General features: G+C 45.6%; 1 protein-coding gene and 1 non-coding gene across 2 annotated transcripts in view; one reads left to right on the plus strand and one right to left on the minus strand.

Moving 5' to 3' along the window:
- ARHGAP31 (Rho GTPase activating protein 31) overlaps positions 1 to 20,126 on the minus strand; it is a 99,842-nt gene that overhangs the window by 13,175 nt on the left and 66,541 nt on the right. The window contains exons 4-8 of the mRNA XM_045785127.2: positions 15,187 to 15,269; positions 14,132 to 14,239; positions 13,334 to 13,476; positions 7,487 to 7,685; positions 5,262 to 5,386 (exon numbers count right to left, since the gene is read on the minus strand). Of these exons, the coding sequence (XP_045641083.2) occupies positions 5,262 to 5,386; positions 7,487 to 7,685; positions 13,334 to 13,476; positions 14,132 to 14,239; positions 15,187 to 15,269 (658 nt within the window). The remainder of the gene's footprint in view (positions 1 to 5,261; positions 5,387 to 7,486; positions 7,686 to 13,333; positions 13,477 to 14,131; positions 14,240 to 15,186; positions 15,270 to 20,126) is intronic.
- LOC123784470 (small nucleolar RNA SNORA42/SNORA80 family) lies at positions 8,555 to 8,691 on the plus strand. Its single transcript, XR_006777461.1, has one exon. It is a non-coding gene; the product is annotated as a small nucleolar RNA SNORA42/SNORA80 family (small nucleolar RNA).

A 20,126-nucleotide genomic window follows, 5' to 3' on the forward strand; every position in this document is an offset into this window, starting at 1 on the left:
TACGATTGTCTGGCCAGAGTCCCTTGATTCAGAGACAAGCTTTTGCCTTTGTTTTCCAGAGGCTGTGTTTCTGGACTTCCTCTGGGTTGCATATATCAGCCTTGAGGGCCAGTGATCTGATGACACTAAGTGTCATGGAGGATGAGCGACAGTTCTCTCTGCCACCAGTGTTCACCTATCATGTTGGACCCTCTTTCTAACGATGTGGCCTTGGTGGCCACAGCAGCTACTTTTGGGAACAGTCCCCAAGGATTCCCTGGCTTCATTTCCATTTCAGTAACTGAGCGCTCAGGGCTCCTTGGCCCATGACTATATTTAGCACATAGTTTTCTGTCTGGGACCTTGTCCTGACCTCATGGAGGTACATCTACCAGTTTTCTGGCAGCTTTGGAGTCCTCAGGTCCCCTCTCTTAGATTATCCCTATGGCTTTGGACTTCCCTGCTTACTTTGGGGAGTTCCCTGGACTCTCCCTGTGGGATAATTCCAGTACATCCCCTTCGTCCGTCCCCCTCCAAAAAGTCCCCAGTGTTATACATGGTCAATCAATTTTTAAAATTCCCTTAGTTATGGAGTTTGGAAAAGATTTAAAAAATTATTTAAATATGTTAATCCACTGACTCGCTTTTTTCACATGCATATTTCAACAAATAGTGAGTTTGTGTCACTTACAGACACCATGCTGGCAGCTATGACCATAAGCGGCCTCCACCCTGGTCTTTAGTTTTGAGGGTCCCAGCAACACTCCTCTGGTGAAAGGTGGGCACTGAGGGCCCCTAGTTAAGGTCAGAGAGCCCCTTGTGCTGGCGCTGATGGCTCTTTCATTTCACCCCTGCGTCCCATCACAATTCAGCCATTTCAATGATCTATCTCTGATTAGTTTGTTCATGAAATCTTAGACCCGTGGCTTCCAACCCTGGCCACATTTCAGAATCATTACCTGGGGAACTTTCTTAAAAATGACCAAGATTCTGGCTTCCCCACAGACCTCCTGAGGCAAAACTGCTACGGGTATGAACGTCTGAGGTGCAGCCAGGCTGAGACCCCCTGGCCAGGGACATCCTGTGCATTCTGTGAGTAGACTGCCATTTGATCCAGCACCTTGGACTTCTTCCTTTTGAAAACCACATGGTGGAGGCGGGGGTGGGGGTGGGGGGGTGGTGTTGGAAATCTTCCTAAGGCAAGATCAAAGCAGATCTTTTATTTCATTGTTTTGCTCTATTGTTTTTGACTTTTTGTTGTGTGGTAAACTTCATTCATCGTATCACCGATTCTGTAACTGAAATTCTCTTTGATGGTCTTAAGCAAATCTCTTTATTATTAGATCAGGAGTTCCTTGCCAGGTACTCCTCCAGTCCAATTCTCCTTTGAGAATCCTAATTTCTGATTTGTATCTGATCTACGGTACCTGTGGCAACCGGCCCTCTTCACCTGAGATATCCTTCTAGTTGGTGAAAGCCATGTTTCCTCATACGGTGAATGCTGTAGATGCCTACCCAGAATCAGTTTCCTTTTCTCCTTCTCACAGAACCCTTGTACTTCTTGGCTGCATCTGACTGTAAGCCCATTCCGCACGCCAGTGGCTGGTTTAGGAAGCCAGGCCTAAGCCAGTCAGCACAGGGCACTCCCTTGGCCAGAGGGATTGAGCCATATGACTCAGTGAAGGCAGCTGAGATGGGGTGGGGTGGGCAGTGTTTCTGACGGGGAGCTGCTGGGAAAGAAGGGCCCCTGCTCTTAAGAGCAAGCTGCCAGAAATGATGTTCTTTCTCCTTCTGGACATAGTGATAGTCAAAGATAAAGCCTAGAAGTGCTATAGCCACTTTGTTGCAGCAAAGAAGCCAGCCAGACAAGGGATGATGCTGACCCAAGAGCTGGCGAAAACAGGGGAATGGAGACAGAGCCACTGCGTTAAGCCCTGAAGCCTTCCCTTCATCTGGGTGTCCCATTACAGAGCCCCGTAAGTGCCGTCACTGCATAAGCCAGTTGAGTTGGATGTATTCCCGTTTCCAGCCTAAGTCACCGTAACTGCTAGACCCAGTGGCATCCCTCATTACTCCAGTAGGCAACGTGAAGATCCCTCACATCTGTGTTTGGCATACAGTTATCACTGGCTTCAAGGAAAGTCCTTCAAAATATTTTCGCTCATTTTTCCTATAAGCATTCATTTCCCCCCAAAATCTTTATTATTAAAAACTTCAGGGGCACCTGGGTGGTGCATTCAGTTAAGAGTTGGACTCTTGGTTTCCACTCAGGTCATGATCTCCAGGTCATGGGATGGTGCCCTGTGTCTGCTTGAGATCCTCTCCCTCTCTCTCTCCCCCACTCGTGTGTGTGTGTGTGTGTGTGTGTGTGTGTGTGTGTGTGTATGTGCGCGCGCGGTCTCTCTCTCTCAAATAAATAAAATCTTAAAAAAAAAAAAAACAACTTCAAACATTCACAAAATTTGAAGATCTCTAAACCTACCACCCAGGTTGACATTTGCCATATATTTGCTTTCTCTATTTCTATATCTGTATCTACCTACTCACTTAAGTTTTGCTGAATCATATGAAAGTGAGTTTCAGTATTTTGACACTTCATCTACTTCATCTTTACATACTTCAATGCTGGGGCGCCTGGGTGACTCAGTTGGTTAAGTGTCTAACTTAGGCTTGGGTCATGATCCCAGGGTCCTGGGATCAAGCGCCACATTGGGCTCCTCCCTCAGCAGGGAGCCTGCTTCTCCCTCTGCCCCTCACCCTGCTCATGCTCTCTCAAATAAATAAATAAAATATTTAAAAATAATAATAAGTAAATAAATACTTCAACCTTAGCATATGCTTCCTGAGAACCATTAGCACCCTATGAAAATTTACAATTCCTTAATATCATCTAATAACTTATCTAATAATAATAATAACCAAAATTATCATTTGTAGCCTCCTTTTTCAAAGGATCCAATCAAGGTTTGCACATTGCATTTGTACACTTACCTTTTACAAATTGTTTCCATAACTATTGCCCCCCATTTAAAAAAAAAATCAGACTTTCAGTCTATCACACTAAAGGTCATTGTGGCAGATTTCTTCAGACTTCCCTTTATGACAGTATTCAACTGGATTGGTTATATTCCTCATTGTACCGTGATTCCCTCAGTTCCTTCCTGCACCAATTCCCATTCATTATTCAGATATCATTCCTACAAGGCAACACTCCTATTTAAAAATTATAACCCTGGCATGAGTCATGGGGGGGAAGGGACAGATCTTCCTTATACTACAGTTCAATTAATCAATGTAGAAGGAATGATGGAAACAGAAAATGACCATTCGGCAAACACCACAGTAAAAGCTGTTATAATAACAGTAATAACTTTTGGGGTACCCAGGTGGCTCAGTCTGCCTTTGGCTCGGGTCATGATCCCAGAATCCTGGGATCGAGGCCCAAGTCAGGCTCCCTGCTCAGGGGAGAGCCTGCTTCTTCCTCTCCCTCTGCTGCTTCCCCCTTCTTCTATTCTCCCTCTCTCTCCCTCTCTCTGTCAAATAAATAAATAAAATCTTAAAAAAAAAAAATAACAGCAATAACGTTTGCAGGCAAGAACCATTGATTGATGCTAAAATTCAGGGATGAAAGTATAATGAGAAACAGGATATTTTCATAGTCTCAAAATATCTCCCACAATATACTTGTTAATTAGAAAGGAGAAAATAGTAACTTTACATGGGCCAGCGCTTTAAGCAAGTGACCAAAGTCAACATCACCAGCAAAAAGAGATTGACACCATGTGCCTCCTGACCAGACACGCGGAGACAGGCACAACATTCATAACTTCAGTCAGATCAGGAAAAACCAGACAACCCAGGCTGAAATACAGTCTACAAAATAAATCGCCATACTCTGCCAAAGTGTCATGGTCAGAAACACCGAGGAAATGTCCAAGACTGGAGGAGATTAAGGAGGCATGACGACTGAATGAAATGTGCATCCCTGGACCAGAAAAAGGATATTAGCTGTACAATTGGTCAATTATGAGTAAGGTCTGTAAATTACTTGATAGTATTATATTGATGTTAATTCTTTGGCTTGGCTCGTTGTGTTATGGTTAACATCAAAAGCAGCTGCGTGAAGGGTGCAAGGGTTCTCTGTGTACTATTTCTGCAACTTTTTTTTGTAAATCTAAAATTATTTTTTAAAAAAAAGACTCCCTAGTTAATCTTTAAGTTTATGTTTCAGGTCTATTGAGTTTGACATGATCAAAGACCTAAGAAGCAGAGCTACAGGGGGCGGGGGGATATCTCTCTCTCTATATATATATGTATATATATATCCCCTCATATATATGATAAATAAATATTTATAAAATAGAAAATCTATATTGGTCTCTGTCCCTGTTTTAGGAGCACAGGGCTGCTAAAACCCTTGTAACGTCCTAGGTGATAAGAGTGTCTTCTGTTCTAATGAGGGTGGGCTCCTGGTTGGGGGCTGGTCACCAGAAAGACCAAGCCACGATTAGAAGCTTGGAATGTTCAGCCCCACCCCCTATTCTCTTGAGAAGGGAGAAGGGCTGAAAATGGAGTTTATGATTGATTATGCCTATGAGATAAGCTTCCATAAAATCCCAATAGTATGGGGTTCAGAGAGTCTCCAGTTAAGCAAACACATCCACACCAGGGGGGGGGAGGTCACGCACCCCAACTCTGTGGGGTAGACAGAAGGTCCTGTGCTCAGGACCCTCCCAGACCTCACCTTACATATCTCTTCAACTGTCAGTTTGTCTGTGTCCTTCATCATATCCTTCGATAAACTGGTCAACATAATGAAGTGTTTCTCTGAGTTCTGTGAGCTGCTCTAGCAAATTAATCGAACCCGAGGAGGGGGTCTTTAGAACCTCCAGTCTACAGCTGGTTGGTCAGAAGCACAGGTGACAGTGAGGCTTGTGACTGGCGTCTGAAGTGTGTGAATGTGCGGGGTGGGGGGCCGTCTTGTGGGAACGAGCCCTTAGCCTGTGGGATCTGATGCTGTCTCTGGATAGACCGTGTCAGAACTGAGCTAAGCTGTAGAACAGCCAATGGTGTAGCAGAGAGTTGCTTGCTGTGAGGAAAAACCTCCACACATTTGGTGACCAGAAGTGTCAGAAGTGAGGTGTTGTGTCTAGGCAGTGAGGAGACACACAGGAGGGAAACAGTAGCGCAGAACTGGGTTTTTCCTACTCAGGAGGTGGACTGAATGGAGTTTTTCTGATATAATATATATCTGATATAACATAACTGCTAGTGAGTCTTACCTGAGAGCCTCTGTCCTCTCACAAATACACTCCCATTTCTACTCAGCTTTGATTTGGAGTCTGATCCAGAACGTCCCAGGTTAAATATTGATTTCCACTTCTTCGATTTACTGGAGAGCTTTCTTCTAAAAAGGGATAATAAAGCCATAATAAAGGGTTAGTTTGGTGACTGGTCATTTCACTGGGACCTTTAAATTGAGAAGGAATAGCCCAATCACGTTCTTGGTTATGAATGGCTCTGACATTTCAGGAAATTCCTCTCTAAAACTCAGTTTGAACCCGAGTCTGGCCCTGTCTAGGGATGCCCTGGACGACTAAGCTAGGCTGTCATATTCCTCAGGGGAAGGGGCAAAGGTGTGCTATTAAAGGCAGGGGTGAGGGCAGACAGAGGCAGGATGGGTGGGAGACTGGGAGATCACAAGCAAGCACACAGTTCTGGGAATTCTGGTAGGAATTCTGGTAAGCACTGCAGTTCTGGGTTTTCAAAGACACCTATTTTTTAAGGATTAAACACCAAAGACCAAAGAACTCAGTGCCATCATGCCCCCTCTACTTTGGCTGTTCTGCTTGGTCATCCACAGGTGAGGAAAGGGCTGGCAAAGACTTCCGTGGACTGAAAAGGGGGCAGATGAGAAAGTGACTTGGGAAAAGGTCTGGCCTGGGAGAGTCAGAGGCTGCAGGGTGTGGTCAAAGATCGCTGCGGAGAAAGGCGGAGGGGGTGGGGGGCTGGGGGGGCGATTAGTGTGTCTCTGGCTTCACTCTATTGCCCTGATGCCTCTTGCCAGGCTCCCTCAGTAGGAGGCAGGAAAAGGAGAGTCTACACTGGCTCTGGAGAGCCTGGGGCCAACAGAGGTCACCACCAGAGGTCACCCTAGAGGCCCTGCCCCGCTCTGGCTCTCCCAGCTATCAGACTTCATAAAGTTCCACGATGAAACCTTCCAACTTGTGGGTTCCACAAAGGGCCTTTTCTCCACAGGGTTCTCAGAGAACATCCAGATCTCAAGCCCAACATGTTCTTACAATGAATCAGAGATGGATCTGCAGTGCTTGGTGGTTTCTTTTGAATCCAGCCCAGTTTTTTTCAAGCACTTGGCCACGGACGTATTTTATAGGGTCACATACCTTGGGGTATGATGAACCCATGTGCGGTTAAGGCACAGAGAAATGCACTTCATGGTCCACCTGGGGTACTCTCCTTTCTAACCCCCGGGTGGAAGTCTTATTCTCCAGGGATTTAGGGAGCAAAATAATGGGGCTCAGTCTCGAGAGAACATGATCCATGTACTTCAGGAAATGGAGGGGTTTCTCACCAGGTGACATCTAGGTGTGCCATTGCCATAATGCACATGCACCGTGACAGGCACCCCTTCCGCTGGGTAACATGGCAGTACTCCTCCCTCCTCAAAGGGAAATAGCGCCACCATCTTGGGGATCATGCTGACAAGAAGACCGAGGTGCCTATTTTCATACCTCTTTCTACTGACCGAACATTGAGGACGACAGTCTCCAGTGAAAAATTCACTTTTCAGCCCTTCCGCCTACTGTCTGCCTAGAGTTTGGGGCTCCTGCTTCAATCACGGCCGACTTTTTACAGCAGGGTGTGAAGCCGAGAAGGGAAGGGGAATGTGGGGAGACCAGGGTTACAACAGAGGAAGCAATGAAGAAAGAGAATATTCTATGAATAAAACTGATGTTTGGTTTGGTTTTGGAGGGGAAGGAGGGCTCTGACGGACATGGAAGGAGGCATGGAAGCCAGGCATATGTGTCCCCAAGTGCCACCTGCCCAGAGCTCTCAGTCTAGAGTGGCACTGCTTGTCAGCTTATCCTCCATTCATCTCTACGGCTTTTATAATGTCACCTGGAGGTGGAGGGTGGTGAGAGGGAGTCAAGTTTTTTATTTCAGCAAGCTTCCTTCTGAAAATGTCAAGATGTTTTGTCTAAACTAAGGAGAAAGGGATTTTAGCCATGACTCTTGACCCCTGTGAGCCCGAGCCCCACCCCCATCATGGTACTTAGGGATCTCTGATGGGGAGCTGGTCTTGATAACTTGGGGGCAGGGAGGGAAGACATCAATCACCAGTGAGAGAGAGTTGTGGAGGCAGCTCCCTTCTCTTCCAGAATATTCCCTTACATCCAGACCCGCAACCTATGCTGAGACTATATGACTACCTCCTCTGTCCCCCTCCACCCAAATCCTCCCCAGAATTTAAGAGCATGCTGCTTACTTGTTGTCTGGTAACTCAAGAACGGTGTGGAAGAGGGTGCCCATAGGAGGGACAATTTCAGGCAAGCTATTCTCTCTCCTTTCCTTCCGAGCAGGATGGTTAGTAGCCAGGCTCCGGGCCTGGGCTTCCTCCAGGCTCACCAGCTTCATGGGCAAGGAGAGGGCTGGCAAGGTCAGGCTCTTCGTGATGGGCGGGTTTTCTATACAAAAAAGAAAAGAGCTCAGTCATGGAAGGAGGCCTGTGCATTGGGTATAGCCAGATTCCCCATCCACAGCACCTCCATCCCTGACCCCCTGACAGGAGGCTTCTGGGGACTTTGGGGGTTGGGGGCAGAGGCTGCACATAGGAAACTGACAACCTCATGGCCAGCCAGCCAGCAGGCACGTAGGGCTTCAGGAAGCAACCTGTACTTCTTGTACTTTTCCCTCCCTCCCTTCCTTCCTTCTCTCCTTCCTTCACAGGAAAACATTTATTGAGCATCTACTGCCTAGTACTTCGGCCAGGTGGGAACGTATGTCCAGCCATAGGTGTGGCCTCGCTCAGCCAGAACAGGGCAGGAGACCGTTCCCGCTCCCTGCAGCTGCAGACCACACGCTCCAAGGCGATTTAACGTGGGCACCTGTACTGTCCCTAGATCACTAAGGTTTAACCTCTGCGGTGAAAAGACAGTTTATGGCCTATACTATTTCCTAAAAGATAGCTGGCTTTTTACTCACTACTCAGTGGTGTTAAGTGTATGCAAGCTAATCTTTTCTTTCTATGGTTTTGGGGGGGGGTTGTTTTTGTTTTTGTTTTTATTTTTTGTTTTAAGAAATGGAAGTGATGATGATAGATCAATGGTGTCCAGGGTCCTCTCTTTTCTCCAAGTCATTGGTTCTCAACTTGGGGCAATTTTGTAGCCCCCATCCCCCCTTCCCCAGGGACACTTGGCAATGTCTGGAGACATTTTTGGTTGTCATAAGCATGTGTGGGAGTACTACTGGCATTTAGTGGGTAGAGGCCAAGGATGCTGCTAACTATCCCACAATGCACAGCGCAGCCCCACACCAAGAGCTAGCCGGCACCAGCGCATGGGGCTGCACTAATGGCGGGCCCTTCTCTGTGGGCCTCTCACAGTGGACCCATGCCAGAGAAGCGGGCAGCCCCAAACCATTGCCCAACCTCCTCACTGGTGGGCTGTGAGCACTGAAGAGGGCTGTTGAGTGTGGAAAATGGAAAAGGAAAAAAACCCCAACCACACGCACAAACAAAAAAAACAAAAAAGAACTATCCAGCATGAAATGTCAATAGTGCCAAGATTGAGAAACCTTGATCTAAGTAAAAGAAGAGGAGGTCTAAGTTGGCCTCTGTGTGGTGTTTGGCACCCTTGCCAGTTTTTTGGAACTTCAGAAGGTGTGAAGAGACTCAACGATAACTTGGACCAACAGAGACTAAAGCAATCTTTTTTGGTACAGGACTCACCTAATTTTCAGAAAGCACCGTGATGGCACTATTTCTCTTTGCAGAGCATGACCGTCTCTGGGAGGAGGGAAATAAAACCACTGACCAATGGCCTGGTAGAAAACAGAGACAGTGTGCGACACTGGGGTCCTTCCAGGAGGAAAAGCATGGCAGTCTTTCAGCAGGACTGCAATTAAGTAAATCCGTGATTCTAAAAACTTTTCAGTAAAGTTTCCAACTTTAACGCAGCTTTCCAACTTAATCTCAAGGAGGTTAAAATATTTAAATTTTATATATTCTTAATATTTGCATTCTAGATTGTTTATGATTTGTTAATTATTTATTTACTTAAAAATTTCAATCATTCTGGGAGCAACTGGATCAGTGGGAGGAACCTACACTGCCCAGTCAGGAGAGCTCGGTTGGGTTAGCACTTACCTCTCCCCCTAGTTTCAGGCTGCAGTGTCCTAAGGCCTGCTCATTGTCTCTGCTTAGATGTTTAACAGGCATCTCTAACTTACCAATCATTTCATAACACAGCTTGTGATGGCTGCTCTTCACCACTAAACTGCTACCCCCTCCCATCTTGGCCAAGTCAGTAAATGGCGCCATGGACCACCCAGCTGTAAGCCGAAATCTGGAGGAGTTATTTTTCATTCATTCCTTTTTCTGATGCACCACCTCCCCCCACATCCAGCCTATAAGCAAGTCCTATAACTCTTACCTCCAAAATGCATCCCAAATCTAGCCACCTTCCTTCCGTCCACTGCTAACATGCTAGTCCAGGCCACCATGATTGCCCACCTGCCATTGCTCCTTCACTGGTCTCCCTGCTTCCAGACTTGCTGCCTTTCCATCTCTCCTTCACACCACGGTCAGAATGCTTGGACTCTGCACTCCCTGCTCAAAATCCTCAAATGCTTTCCCATGGCGCTGAGAACAAACCAAACTCCTAGCCTGACCTACAAGGACCTTCCATCTGCTTTCCCTCTCCTCTTTGCCCACTGACCCAGTGGTCTACAAAAATACACAGTAAAAATTTTTGAATGTATACTCCCATTATAAATTATACATATATGCCACTGTATTAGTGTTATATATAACAGAAAACACAAAATCATAGAAATTACAAAATGTACAATAGAAAGAAACGAAAAAGAAATGCTAATAGTTTCTTCCAACACCCGTGGTTCAGTACTTCAGTCTTTGGTGCCCCCTAGGGTGGGGCACACCACTTTGGAGACCCTACTGGCTCTAGCCACACTGGCCTACTTTCTGTACCAGTCCAAGCCCCTTTCCATTTCAGAGCTTTTATAATCTCTATTCTCTGTGTTTGGAACATTCGTCCCCCAGATCCTCACATGACTGGTTCCTTTTGTCATAACGTCTCAGTTCAAAGATCACTTCTTCAGAGACCATGGCCATTCTGTACCAAAACAACACCACCAAATCACTGACCGTTGCATTAACCTGCTGTGTTTCCCTCATGCTGTTTCGTGTCTTTGAAGTGATAATCTATTTATTTGTAATCTTGTATATTGCTTGCCTTCCCAACTAGACCATAGCTCTCTGCACGGCAGGATCTTTGCCATTTTGCACACTGATGTGTCCACAGTGTGTAGAATAGTTCCTGGCACCTAGAAGTTGCTCAATGCATATTTATGTTTTGTTTTGTTTAAAAGATTTTATTTTTATTTATTTGACAGAGAGCATGAGCACAAGCAGGGGAGCAGCAGGCAGAGGGAGAGGGAGAAGCAGGCCCCCCACCGAGCAGGGAGCCCAAAGAGGGGCTCGATCTCAGGACCCTGGGATCATGACCTGAACCGAAGGCAGGCACCTAATGACTGAGCCACGCAGGCGCCCCACATATTTATGTTTTAATGAATCTTGGGTACATCACAATCTCTCTGGCCTCATTGATCTGATTTATTAAACAAAAGTATTGGATTCTATGACTACTAAAATCTTTCCAATTTGAAATAGAGCCCTATTTCCAAATCTAAAATTCCAAAGGGTATGGCTTCTTCCATTTTGTGTAAACATTAACGATGCTATCTTACCAGTCAATACGAACTCATGACAAGAACATTTAAATGAACTGCATTGTATAATAAGTAATAGAGGCAATCAAGAGTTAAAGACTCATGAGTGATTTGGATTTTAGTGTACAGTACAAAAGATGATCAGGCAATGGTCACAAAGAGAACAGGCATTTCCAGGCTGGAATCAGGAACAGCTTTAACACTAGTAGTCGTGGATAGGACCTGCTGTTGAGAAGAACATTTCCCAGAAGTCATTACTTCTCCACAATGGTTTATTGGCCTATTTTCCTGTTTTTTTTTTTCCCTTCATAGAGACAGCATAGAGTTAAGGAAAGAGCAATGGGCTGAAAAATTAGATTCAACATTCAGTGTCAAAGTTACTAGTTGTATGGCCTTGGGCAGATACTAAGCTTTTCTGGTTCTCTGGTTCTTCGCATATAAAATAAGGTCGATAACAACTTTCTGGTTGTGATAAGCCCACAAGATCATGTACAGGGAGCGCCTGCAATCGTTCCTGGCATAGAATAAGTCCCCAATAATTTACCGGTTGATTCAAAAGGATGAATGAATGCATGCATCTTCTCACCTACCTTCCAAAAGGATTTATATAGCTTACGATAAAAAATACATCTATAGTGGGAAGGTTAAAATAAAGATAAAAGAAACATTAGCCACTCCTAAGTATATAACAAAGAGAATCGAAAACGTGTGTTCACACAAAAACCTGTATTCACAGCAGCATTATTTTTAATAACCAAAAAGTAGAAACAACCCAAATGGCCATCAAGTGACAAATGGATAAACAAAATGTCGATTAGGCATACAACAGGAGATATACTAGTCATCCATAAAAAGGGAGGAAACACTGACGTACGTCACAATATGGGTCAAACTCAGGGAACATGTGCTAAGTGAAAGAAGTCAGTCACAAAAGACCACATGTTGCATGATTCCATTTATATAAAATGTCCAGAAGAGGCAAATCCCTAGAAATAGAAAGTAGCTTTGTGGCTGCCAGGGTCTCAGGGGAGGGCGAAATGTGCAGAGACTGTTTCATGTGTATGGGGTTTCTTTCTGGAGTGATGCAATGTTCTGAAATTAGATGGTGGTGATGGTTGCACAATTCTGTGACTACACTAAAAGCCACTGAACTGTATACTTTAAAATGATTAAAATGGTGAATTTTATGCTATGTGAATTTTATTTCAATAAAAAATTTTTTCAAAGGAAGGTTACAAACCACATAGAGGACGGGTAGGGGTGGGAACAATTATACCGGGAATCAGAATTGGATGTTAACTGCAATTGATTATTCTGATGGTTATGCTTGTTTTTTCCAACTACATTAGCTAAACTAGAAAAGAATGCTTTAATCAGCGAACACAAATATTTTGCAGATAGGGTTCTCATACACCACTGGTTCTCCGAGTGTGGACCCTGACCAGCAGCAGCAACATCACCTGAAAACTCATTAGAAATACAAATTCTCAGCAGCATTCCAGACACACCGAATCAGAAGTTCTGGGGATTAGATCCAGTAATCTGTGTTTGAACAGCCCTCCAGGTGATTGTGACGTATGTTAATGTTGGAAAACTCACACAAGTGATAGTTACAAGACTTCTTGACCAACTAGATTTTTTGATTTTTAGAAATTAAGCTCACAGAGTCCAAGCAACAGAAACCAATTCACTCCTAGCGTGCATTATATCATTATGAGAGCTACCGGGAATCATAGTCTTGCACCTTCTCACGTCCAGCCTCAAAAGCTCTATCTTTCTCACCAACATGGCCACACAGGGTTTCAGCGCTAACCAGTCTCTGCGTACGCATGCCCACAAATACACACTCATTTTTGTATGCCTAGTGCCTGGTGCAGGACAGAACAAAGCAAACACTCAAGAAACGTTTGCAAAGAGAACACATTCTGAATATACATGTGCGTATGGCCATGCTGCCTCTTAGCACATTCACAGAAAACTCCAAGAGGAAGATGTAAGGGTCTTCTGAAATACCACAATGACAGTAAAGGTGAGGGAGGAATGTTACCTGTAGATAATAATCCAGAAAGTTAAATAACTCACTAAAACCAATAGATTATTCCACAGCAGAACTCTGCATTCAAGGCATAGGTCATGTGTGCAACTGCTCACTGCTACGGCCACCCACGAACGCGTCTTGCTGCACACAGCCCAACATACACGTATGCACGATCCCCAGACGCTGACACACGGAGCAGTCAGCCCACACGCACACAGCCAACACTCAGAGCTAGAAGCAAGCCCACCCTAACTTCTTCTTGGGCCCCGTGAGTAAGGCAAAGAAGAAGGATGGCCTGGTGGGGAGTGTGCCAGAAGAAGCCATTACCGTTGTTCTCCAAGGACGCAGGTGTGCCGTTGTTAAAGATTTGATCCACATGATTCAATATGAATTCAATCACCACCTGCTGGACCCGAACTGCAAGGAAAGCCGCATCTCCATTGCAACCAGTGGCTTCGATTTCTTTGGACCTAAATCATGGATGAAACACATTCAGTGAGTGAGTCCACCCCCCAACGGAAAGCAGTCGGGAGAGCCGGTACAAGCCCCATTTCCTAAATGTATACAGTTTGTTAACCTCTAGAATATTTGAACTATTTAAGACCTATTGAAAGGACTCTCCAAAGGCTGTGAAGCCCAACACACTGAACAAATTTGGAAAACAATTACCAGGTACCATACATTGCTAGACTATAAACTGTATTTGTGAATATACAGGAATTGATTATTTCTGCATCGGATTTCTTTCCACCCCCACACAATTGTTCTGTGGGTCAGGCCATCATTTAGGAAGTCCTATGAAGCAGTGACCCCACCAAAACCAACAAAAGCCAATGAGCCCTAAAGATAAGAAAGGCCTTTTCAAGAAATTATAACATACAGACCCGTAACTTTAGCCACATGCTGGTTGTAACCAGAAAACGCCTTTGGAACCCAGAGTTGCCAGGATAGCAGACAAAGAGCTCAGGCTATTAAAATCGTCTTAATTTACATGTGTTACAAACAACCATTTAGCTACAGGTTTGTCTTCAAGGGGCTTCAGTTTTGAAGAATCCAGTCTTCGTTTCAGTTGGTGGGCTGCTTTGAGCCCATGGGGTGGTAAGAGGGTGAGGGTGTGGTGGTTACCTGAGCAGGTTTGGCGCCCACACCAGGGCCAGGTTCCTGGCATGCATGTTGGTCTTGCTGCTGAAGGAGGCAATGTGGGCCAGGTGTCGAATCAGGTATTCCAAGGTCCTGTAATGGTTCATTTTTTTTTTTTTTTAACAAAGTTAGAAACTTCATTGCCTGTGTAAAGCCTGACATCTGGAGATAATTTCTAAGTTTGGATTTAAGAGAGTCTAAATATTTCTATCTCATGAATTTTGGAGGAATATCAGGAAGCTATCAAGATTGATGGAAATAATCTTCTTGGCTCTAGGCACACTGGCCCAGGGTGGAGAAGGGGTATGGTTTTGTCAGAAGTCAGCCGAGGCTGTTGGAGAACCAGAGACAGCTCCCTGGGCCTCCTTTTACCCAGGCCACCATTGCTGCCCACAATCTTGAAACTTGTTCTTATCTCTGCTCTTTCTGGAATTCTCCAAGCTATGGGTAACTTGGTCCTTGTTAGTTAGAGAACTCATCTCATGGATGAATGACATCTGTTACCATAAGAAGTTCTTTCTTATACCACATCAAAATCTTTCCCCTTGTTAAAAAAAAGGCTTAGAGAACCTGGAAAAGGTGGTAAGATGAGGGGCTAAACTGTGAGAAAAAAATGGAAGGATGGGATGATGTGGGGGATGGTACTGATGAGCAAATAGATCAGTCAACTAAAAGCTCAAGAGCTACAGCCAAACCCTATTTAAAAACCGTCCTGGATTCCAGAAATTTGCTTATGCTATGAATCTGGGTAAGAACCTCGGATATCACAGCCAGTGAGGCTGGCTTTTGTGATCAGAATGACTTCCAGTGAGAGTCTGAGGAGGGCCCCACAAGTAAATAGGACATGGGCCTCCCCTTCCTGCCAATGTCCCTGGGTAGGCACCAACGCACTCTGATAAAAGTTGACCTGTTCACCCACCTCAAAATGCCACAGGAGAGTCACTGTCCACTGAACTTGTTCCCTTTTATGACACCAGCCTACATCTCTGGTATTATACCACCTTGAGAGGCTATAGACATCCATTACCAAGGATTCTTACCTATAATGGGATGGGGGAAGCTCCTGAATAACATTTTGGATTCGGGCCAGTTGGCCTTCCTCCGGGCAATGCGACACTGCTGCCTGTGGAGAAGAACGTGAAGTAGCCCAGTGAGTACTTGAGAGGGAGGACACCCACCGTGTCTCCTGGCTTTATTTAGGTTTCTGGTACACCAGCCTCCCAACCAGGCCTAGAGATCATCCTTCCAAGAGGCATGCTTTTCTAGTAAAAACCAACAACTAAAATCCGAGGGTTCGTGATGCGAAGTGTCTACAATAAGTGCACACGGTGACACGTGGATTGCTCAGGTCTGTTGTGTGTCCTCAGAAGGTCGTTAGGTATCTGAAAAAGGTGTAGAATCTTGGGTGTGTGGTAGTGGCAGAGAATGACAGAGATTCACAGTGGGAGAGATAAAGAGACAGAGACAGAGAGACGGAGATGACGGGTGGCTCCATGTCTACTCAGCCAGCTGTCTTCTTGGGGGCAAACAGCTACTCCCTACCTGACCTGACACTATTCCATGACCTCACTACTCAGTGGCTCATCTACTGTCATAGATGCTGATGTGAGGAAGCAGGGAAGACGAGCCTTCTCAGCAGGGTAAAAACTTTGTCTCTGAGACCTGATGGTCTCGCCTGGACGTGCTCTCTTGTTGTTTCCTGTGTGGGTATTTGTTCTCCTGAAACAGGGAAACCAAAGGGACCACATGGAAAAAAAAGCCCTTTTTTTTTTTTTGCTCCTTTTCCTGCTTCTGTTCTTGCTAGGTCCTACGCCCCTCGCCTTACACAGGCCTTACAGAACAGATAACATACGTCCTCCTTGCAAAGGGAGAGAAGTTAATGATCTCTTTGGAGTCTTCCAGCACAATGACACGTAAGGAGGGACCTGGTGGAGTTGTCATGACCAGTCTCCAAGACCACTGACTCATCAAGACCCCCTCCTCCAGGGCATAAGGGACTTATGGAGCCTTTGTTCCTGGATTACTGAGAGGACACGTGCACCAAACCACCGTCCTCAATAAAAACCCCAGGCCCCACGGAAAGATGAGACTCACTCTTTTCTTCTTTCTAGGTCTTCTGGAAAATGCTCTGTCCATATCTACTCTCTCTATGTCTTCAATAAACTCTACTCTCACTTCTTCTTGGCTTGCATTTTGACTTCCATCCTGTGACAAGCCAAGGACCCTCTTGGCTGGTCCTGTGGGACCCCCCACTCTGGGTCTGAGGACCCAGCCAGCCTGCATCACTCCCACCTGCCCAGGGCCCTCAAGGAGAGCCAAGGGCATTCGTAAAGGCAGTGCGATCACAGGCTTGCCCAAAATTTCTGCATGATAAAGATGTCCCTGGGCAGATGCCTGGTACCCTGCCCTGAGAAGCTGTCTTGCCTGTGGCCAGGCTCAAGGGGTCCCCTTCCAGTGCAGCAGCGGAGTGCTTGAGAACTGCCAGTGTGGGAGCAGTACCTAAGTGTAAGGTCAATGGTAGTCACATCTTTTTTTTTTTTTACTGAGGTATGCTTTACGTACGTTAAAAATACACCAATCTTAAGCTAGAGCCCCATGCATTCTTTCATATGCACACACCCGTGTAACCCCACCTAGATCAAGACACACTTTAAAGAGAGCTCCTGAGCTCATGTCAATCTTTACGACCTTGAGTTCACAGGCATACGTGCCTTACACGGTCTTGAATTTCCTCCCAGTGCCAGAAACTTGCTTTCCATTTGTATATAAGGAAAAGTAAAATCAGGAATACATTCTTTACTTTGATAGATGCCGCCACCTGCAATACAGCCAGAAAGAAGGTCCTAGTGTGGTGTGGTTTTCTCATATGGTTCACCTCTGCTCAGGCTTCCGCAGCCTTTTTTTGCTTGTGTGTAAAGGCTGAAGCTCATACCCTCAGTAATGAGAGTTTTTAGGTACAGAAAAGTAGAAGGAAATGTACTGGGCACTTTCTGTTAGGCCAGGCCCTACCCTAGGCCACATGTGCTGGGTCTGTTCTGCTCTTAGAGCAGAAGTCCTAAGGGCTGCCTGGCCTGGACTTCCTGCCTCCCTTACTTGTCTCCATTGTTTACCACAGCCCTCCCCACCATTACTGATATGATATCACATACTTATTGATTAGTCTATTGCTTATTGTCTCCCATGCTAGACGTAAGCTCTGCAGGTGCAGGGATGTGATGAGTCCTAGAGCCTAGAGCAGTGCCTGGCACCCAGTCGGCACTTCCTCCATATTTGTTGAATTTGTTATATTCCATCTATGTGGGACATCATGCCAGGGCTTTGTCCACCAATTTTTCCCCCTTTTCTTCTCTCCCTTCTCCCCTCCCCTTTTAATTTAATTGAAGTAAAACATACAAGAACACCAACTGTTTTAAAAGATTGTCAACATTCTCTGCGTGGGAAAACTTGAGATTTTGCTTCCTAAGCATTGGTGGGAGAAATGAGGAACCGGGAGGGTCATGGTCACAGGTGTCCCAATCTTCAGGTGGGGGTGCAAGCCTGAGAACAGAACCAGCATAAGCATGATCTCTGTTACAACCCTCAATTTTTGAGATACGGAGGAGGTGGAGGGTGGGAACAAGAATGGGGCCTGGAGTAGGAACCCTGACACCCCTGCTTTCTTCCTGAGAAATTCGTAATGGGGGCCAGGGGAGAGAAGCTCCTGAGGAAAGAGGGGCTGTGGAATGCAGTGTGGACCCTCCCATGTTCTATCCTGCAAAGGTGGACGGGTGGGAAGCCTCTCTTCCTCTCGGCAAACTTTGTACAGTACCCCCCCCCTTTTCTAAAAATGTGTCTGGGGAATAAAGGTGCAGGTCAATTTAATAGCCCTCATGGAAAGTTTCTTTGATATTTTAGGAAGCTGTTAGTCATCTTTGTTCTGAGAGGCTGGGCGGGTCCTCCCCTGATGCCTGCAGGTCCCATTTGGGATTCTTGTTTATTTCATTGTTCACAGCCTCTCCCCATCCTATTAGAAGCCCTCTAGATCCTGTAGTTTCTCCTGGAGGGGTCCAGTCCTACAAACTTGTTTTTAGCTCTATGTTCCCCCATTAGGTTGGCTGAACCTATCATCAGGGAATTAGGGGAGGGGAGATGAAACTTTGCCTACCCCAATTTTTTGCCTGAAAGAGAATTTCACTCAACTTTTGCCAAGCTAATCTGGCTACAAGTTAAATCTTAAAAGACCTAGGATGAATCTGTGACTGTTTATTCTCTTCCAATCAGTATCAATGAGATCGGCTTCCTGCCCTTTGAGGACCTGGTCCAAGACTGGACTCTCTCTCCTTCTGGTGGACCCCTTGCCCTCGTTTTATCTGTTTACCTGAACACCACTGTCACCCTTAGAGCTCAAGTCCTGCTGCCTGGGCAGTCCTGTCACCAGGGGGAACAAACAACCCATGCCTCTCCTTTCCAGTTGTGCCCCAGCTACAACTCAGTAAATTATTTTAATCTATTAGCCTAAAAAGTAATTCATGCACATCATTTAAAAAATGAAAGTATTCAGAGGAATACACGGAAGAAAGTCTTCTTGACGACCACAGACCTTCAGAGGTTGTCTCCAGAGGCAAACTCTGTGTGTCCTTCCAGACAGTCCTTATACCTTTCCATCTTTGTCACACACGTGGAACAAGCCTGATTGTGACAGAGAACTTCAACTACCTCTATCTGACCTCAAACTTTGAGTTAAGTTCTTCTTTCCAGCTTATCTCAACTCAGAGATTTTGCCCTGTGGGCAAAGCATCCTCTGAGGGGAATAAAACCACTCCTCAGGCCAGAAGGACTGCCCTGAGCCAGCAAGACCCCATATGACTGACCCCAAGACAAAGATCTGTTTGACCTTCACTGCCCACCTGCATGTACTCACCCACCTTTGCCCCACATTTTCCTTGTATAAACCTGGAAAGTATCTTCGGGACTTTGTAGACGGTCTTGGAGACACTAGTCCATGGTCTCCCGGTGTTGACCTCACTGAAATAAATTCCTTTCTTGTTTCACCACCACTCATGTCTCTGCCTTTGGATTTCGTCAGCAGAGAGTGCTGGAACCTGGTCCGTGTGGTACCCCAGGAGTCAGGTGCTTGCAGCCCTGTGCCCCGGCTAGAATTACGTGACCTGGCCCATCTGCAATTTCCCGTCATCCTGGTCTGCCTGAGATTAAGGGTTTCCTGGGATATAGGTCCTAGGCAAACCAAGGGCAGTGGCCACTGCTCCCCCTTTCCCTGGTTTGCAGCAATCTTGAGCTCCCAGCCAGTCTGCTTTTGCCTACTGCCACCCACTAGTAGCCCATTCCAAGTGATATTTCAAACGAGGTGTGTGGGTCCACAAACCTGTCAGCAAAGGCTTACTAGGTAAGCATTTTCCAGTAGCTAGAGAGCAGGGAAAGGAAACACAATAACGAACAAAATGAACACTGCTTCTGTCCTCAGGAAGCTTGCAATTGAATGAGGGAGTCTGATAACACAAAGAAGTTATTTCCATATAAATTTAGTATAAAATTGAACACCTCTCTAAACTGCCTTCTCCAAAAATCCCAAATCAGCAACTTTTCTTTTGGGTGTAATAATTCTAGCTGAATCAATCTGAACAAAATTGAATTTTTCCTAAAATGAACTTTTCTTTCTGATAAAATTAACATGTAATATAGTAGGCTGAAAATTGCTCCAGATATCAGGCCCAAATCTCTGGAACCTGTCAATGTTACTTTATTTGGGAAAGGAGTCTTGGCAGATGTGATTCAATTAAAGGTTTTGAGAGGAGATGATCCTGGATTAACCGGATGGGCCCTAAATGCAATCACGGCTATCCTTATAAGAGGGAGGCAGAGGGAGATCTGACACAGACCAAGAGGAGAGGCCAGTGCCATCACAGGGGCAGAGATGGGAGTGATGTGGCCACAAGCCATGAGTGCTGGCAGCCACCGGAAGCTGGAAGAGGCGAGCAACACT

This window comes from Ursus americanus, chromosome 4 (assembly GCF_024610735.1).
Source record: "Ursus americanus isolate L20-20 chromosome 4, mUrsAme1.1.p, whole genome shotgun sequence".
Taxonomy (NCBI): Eukaryota; Metazoa; Chordata; class Mammalia; order Carnivora; family Ursidae; genus Ursus; species Ursus americanus.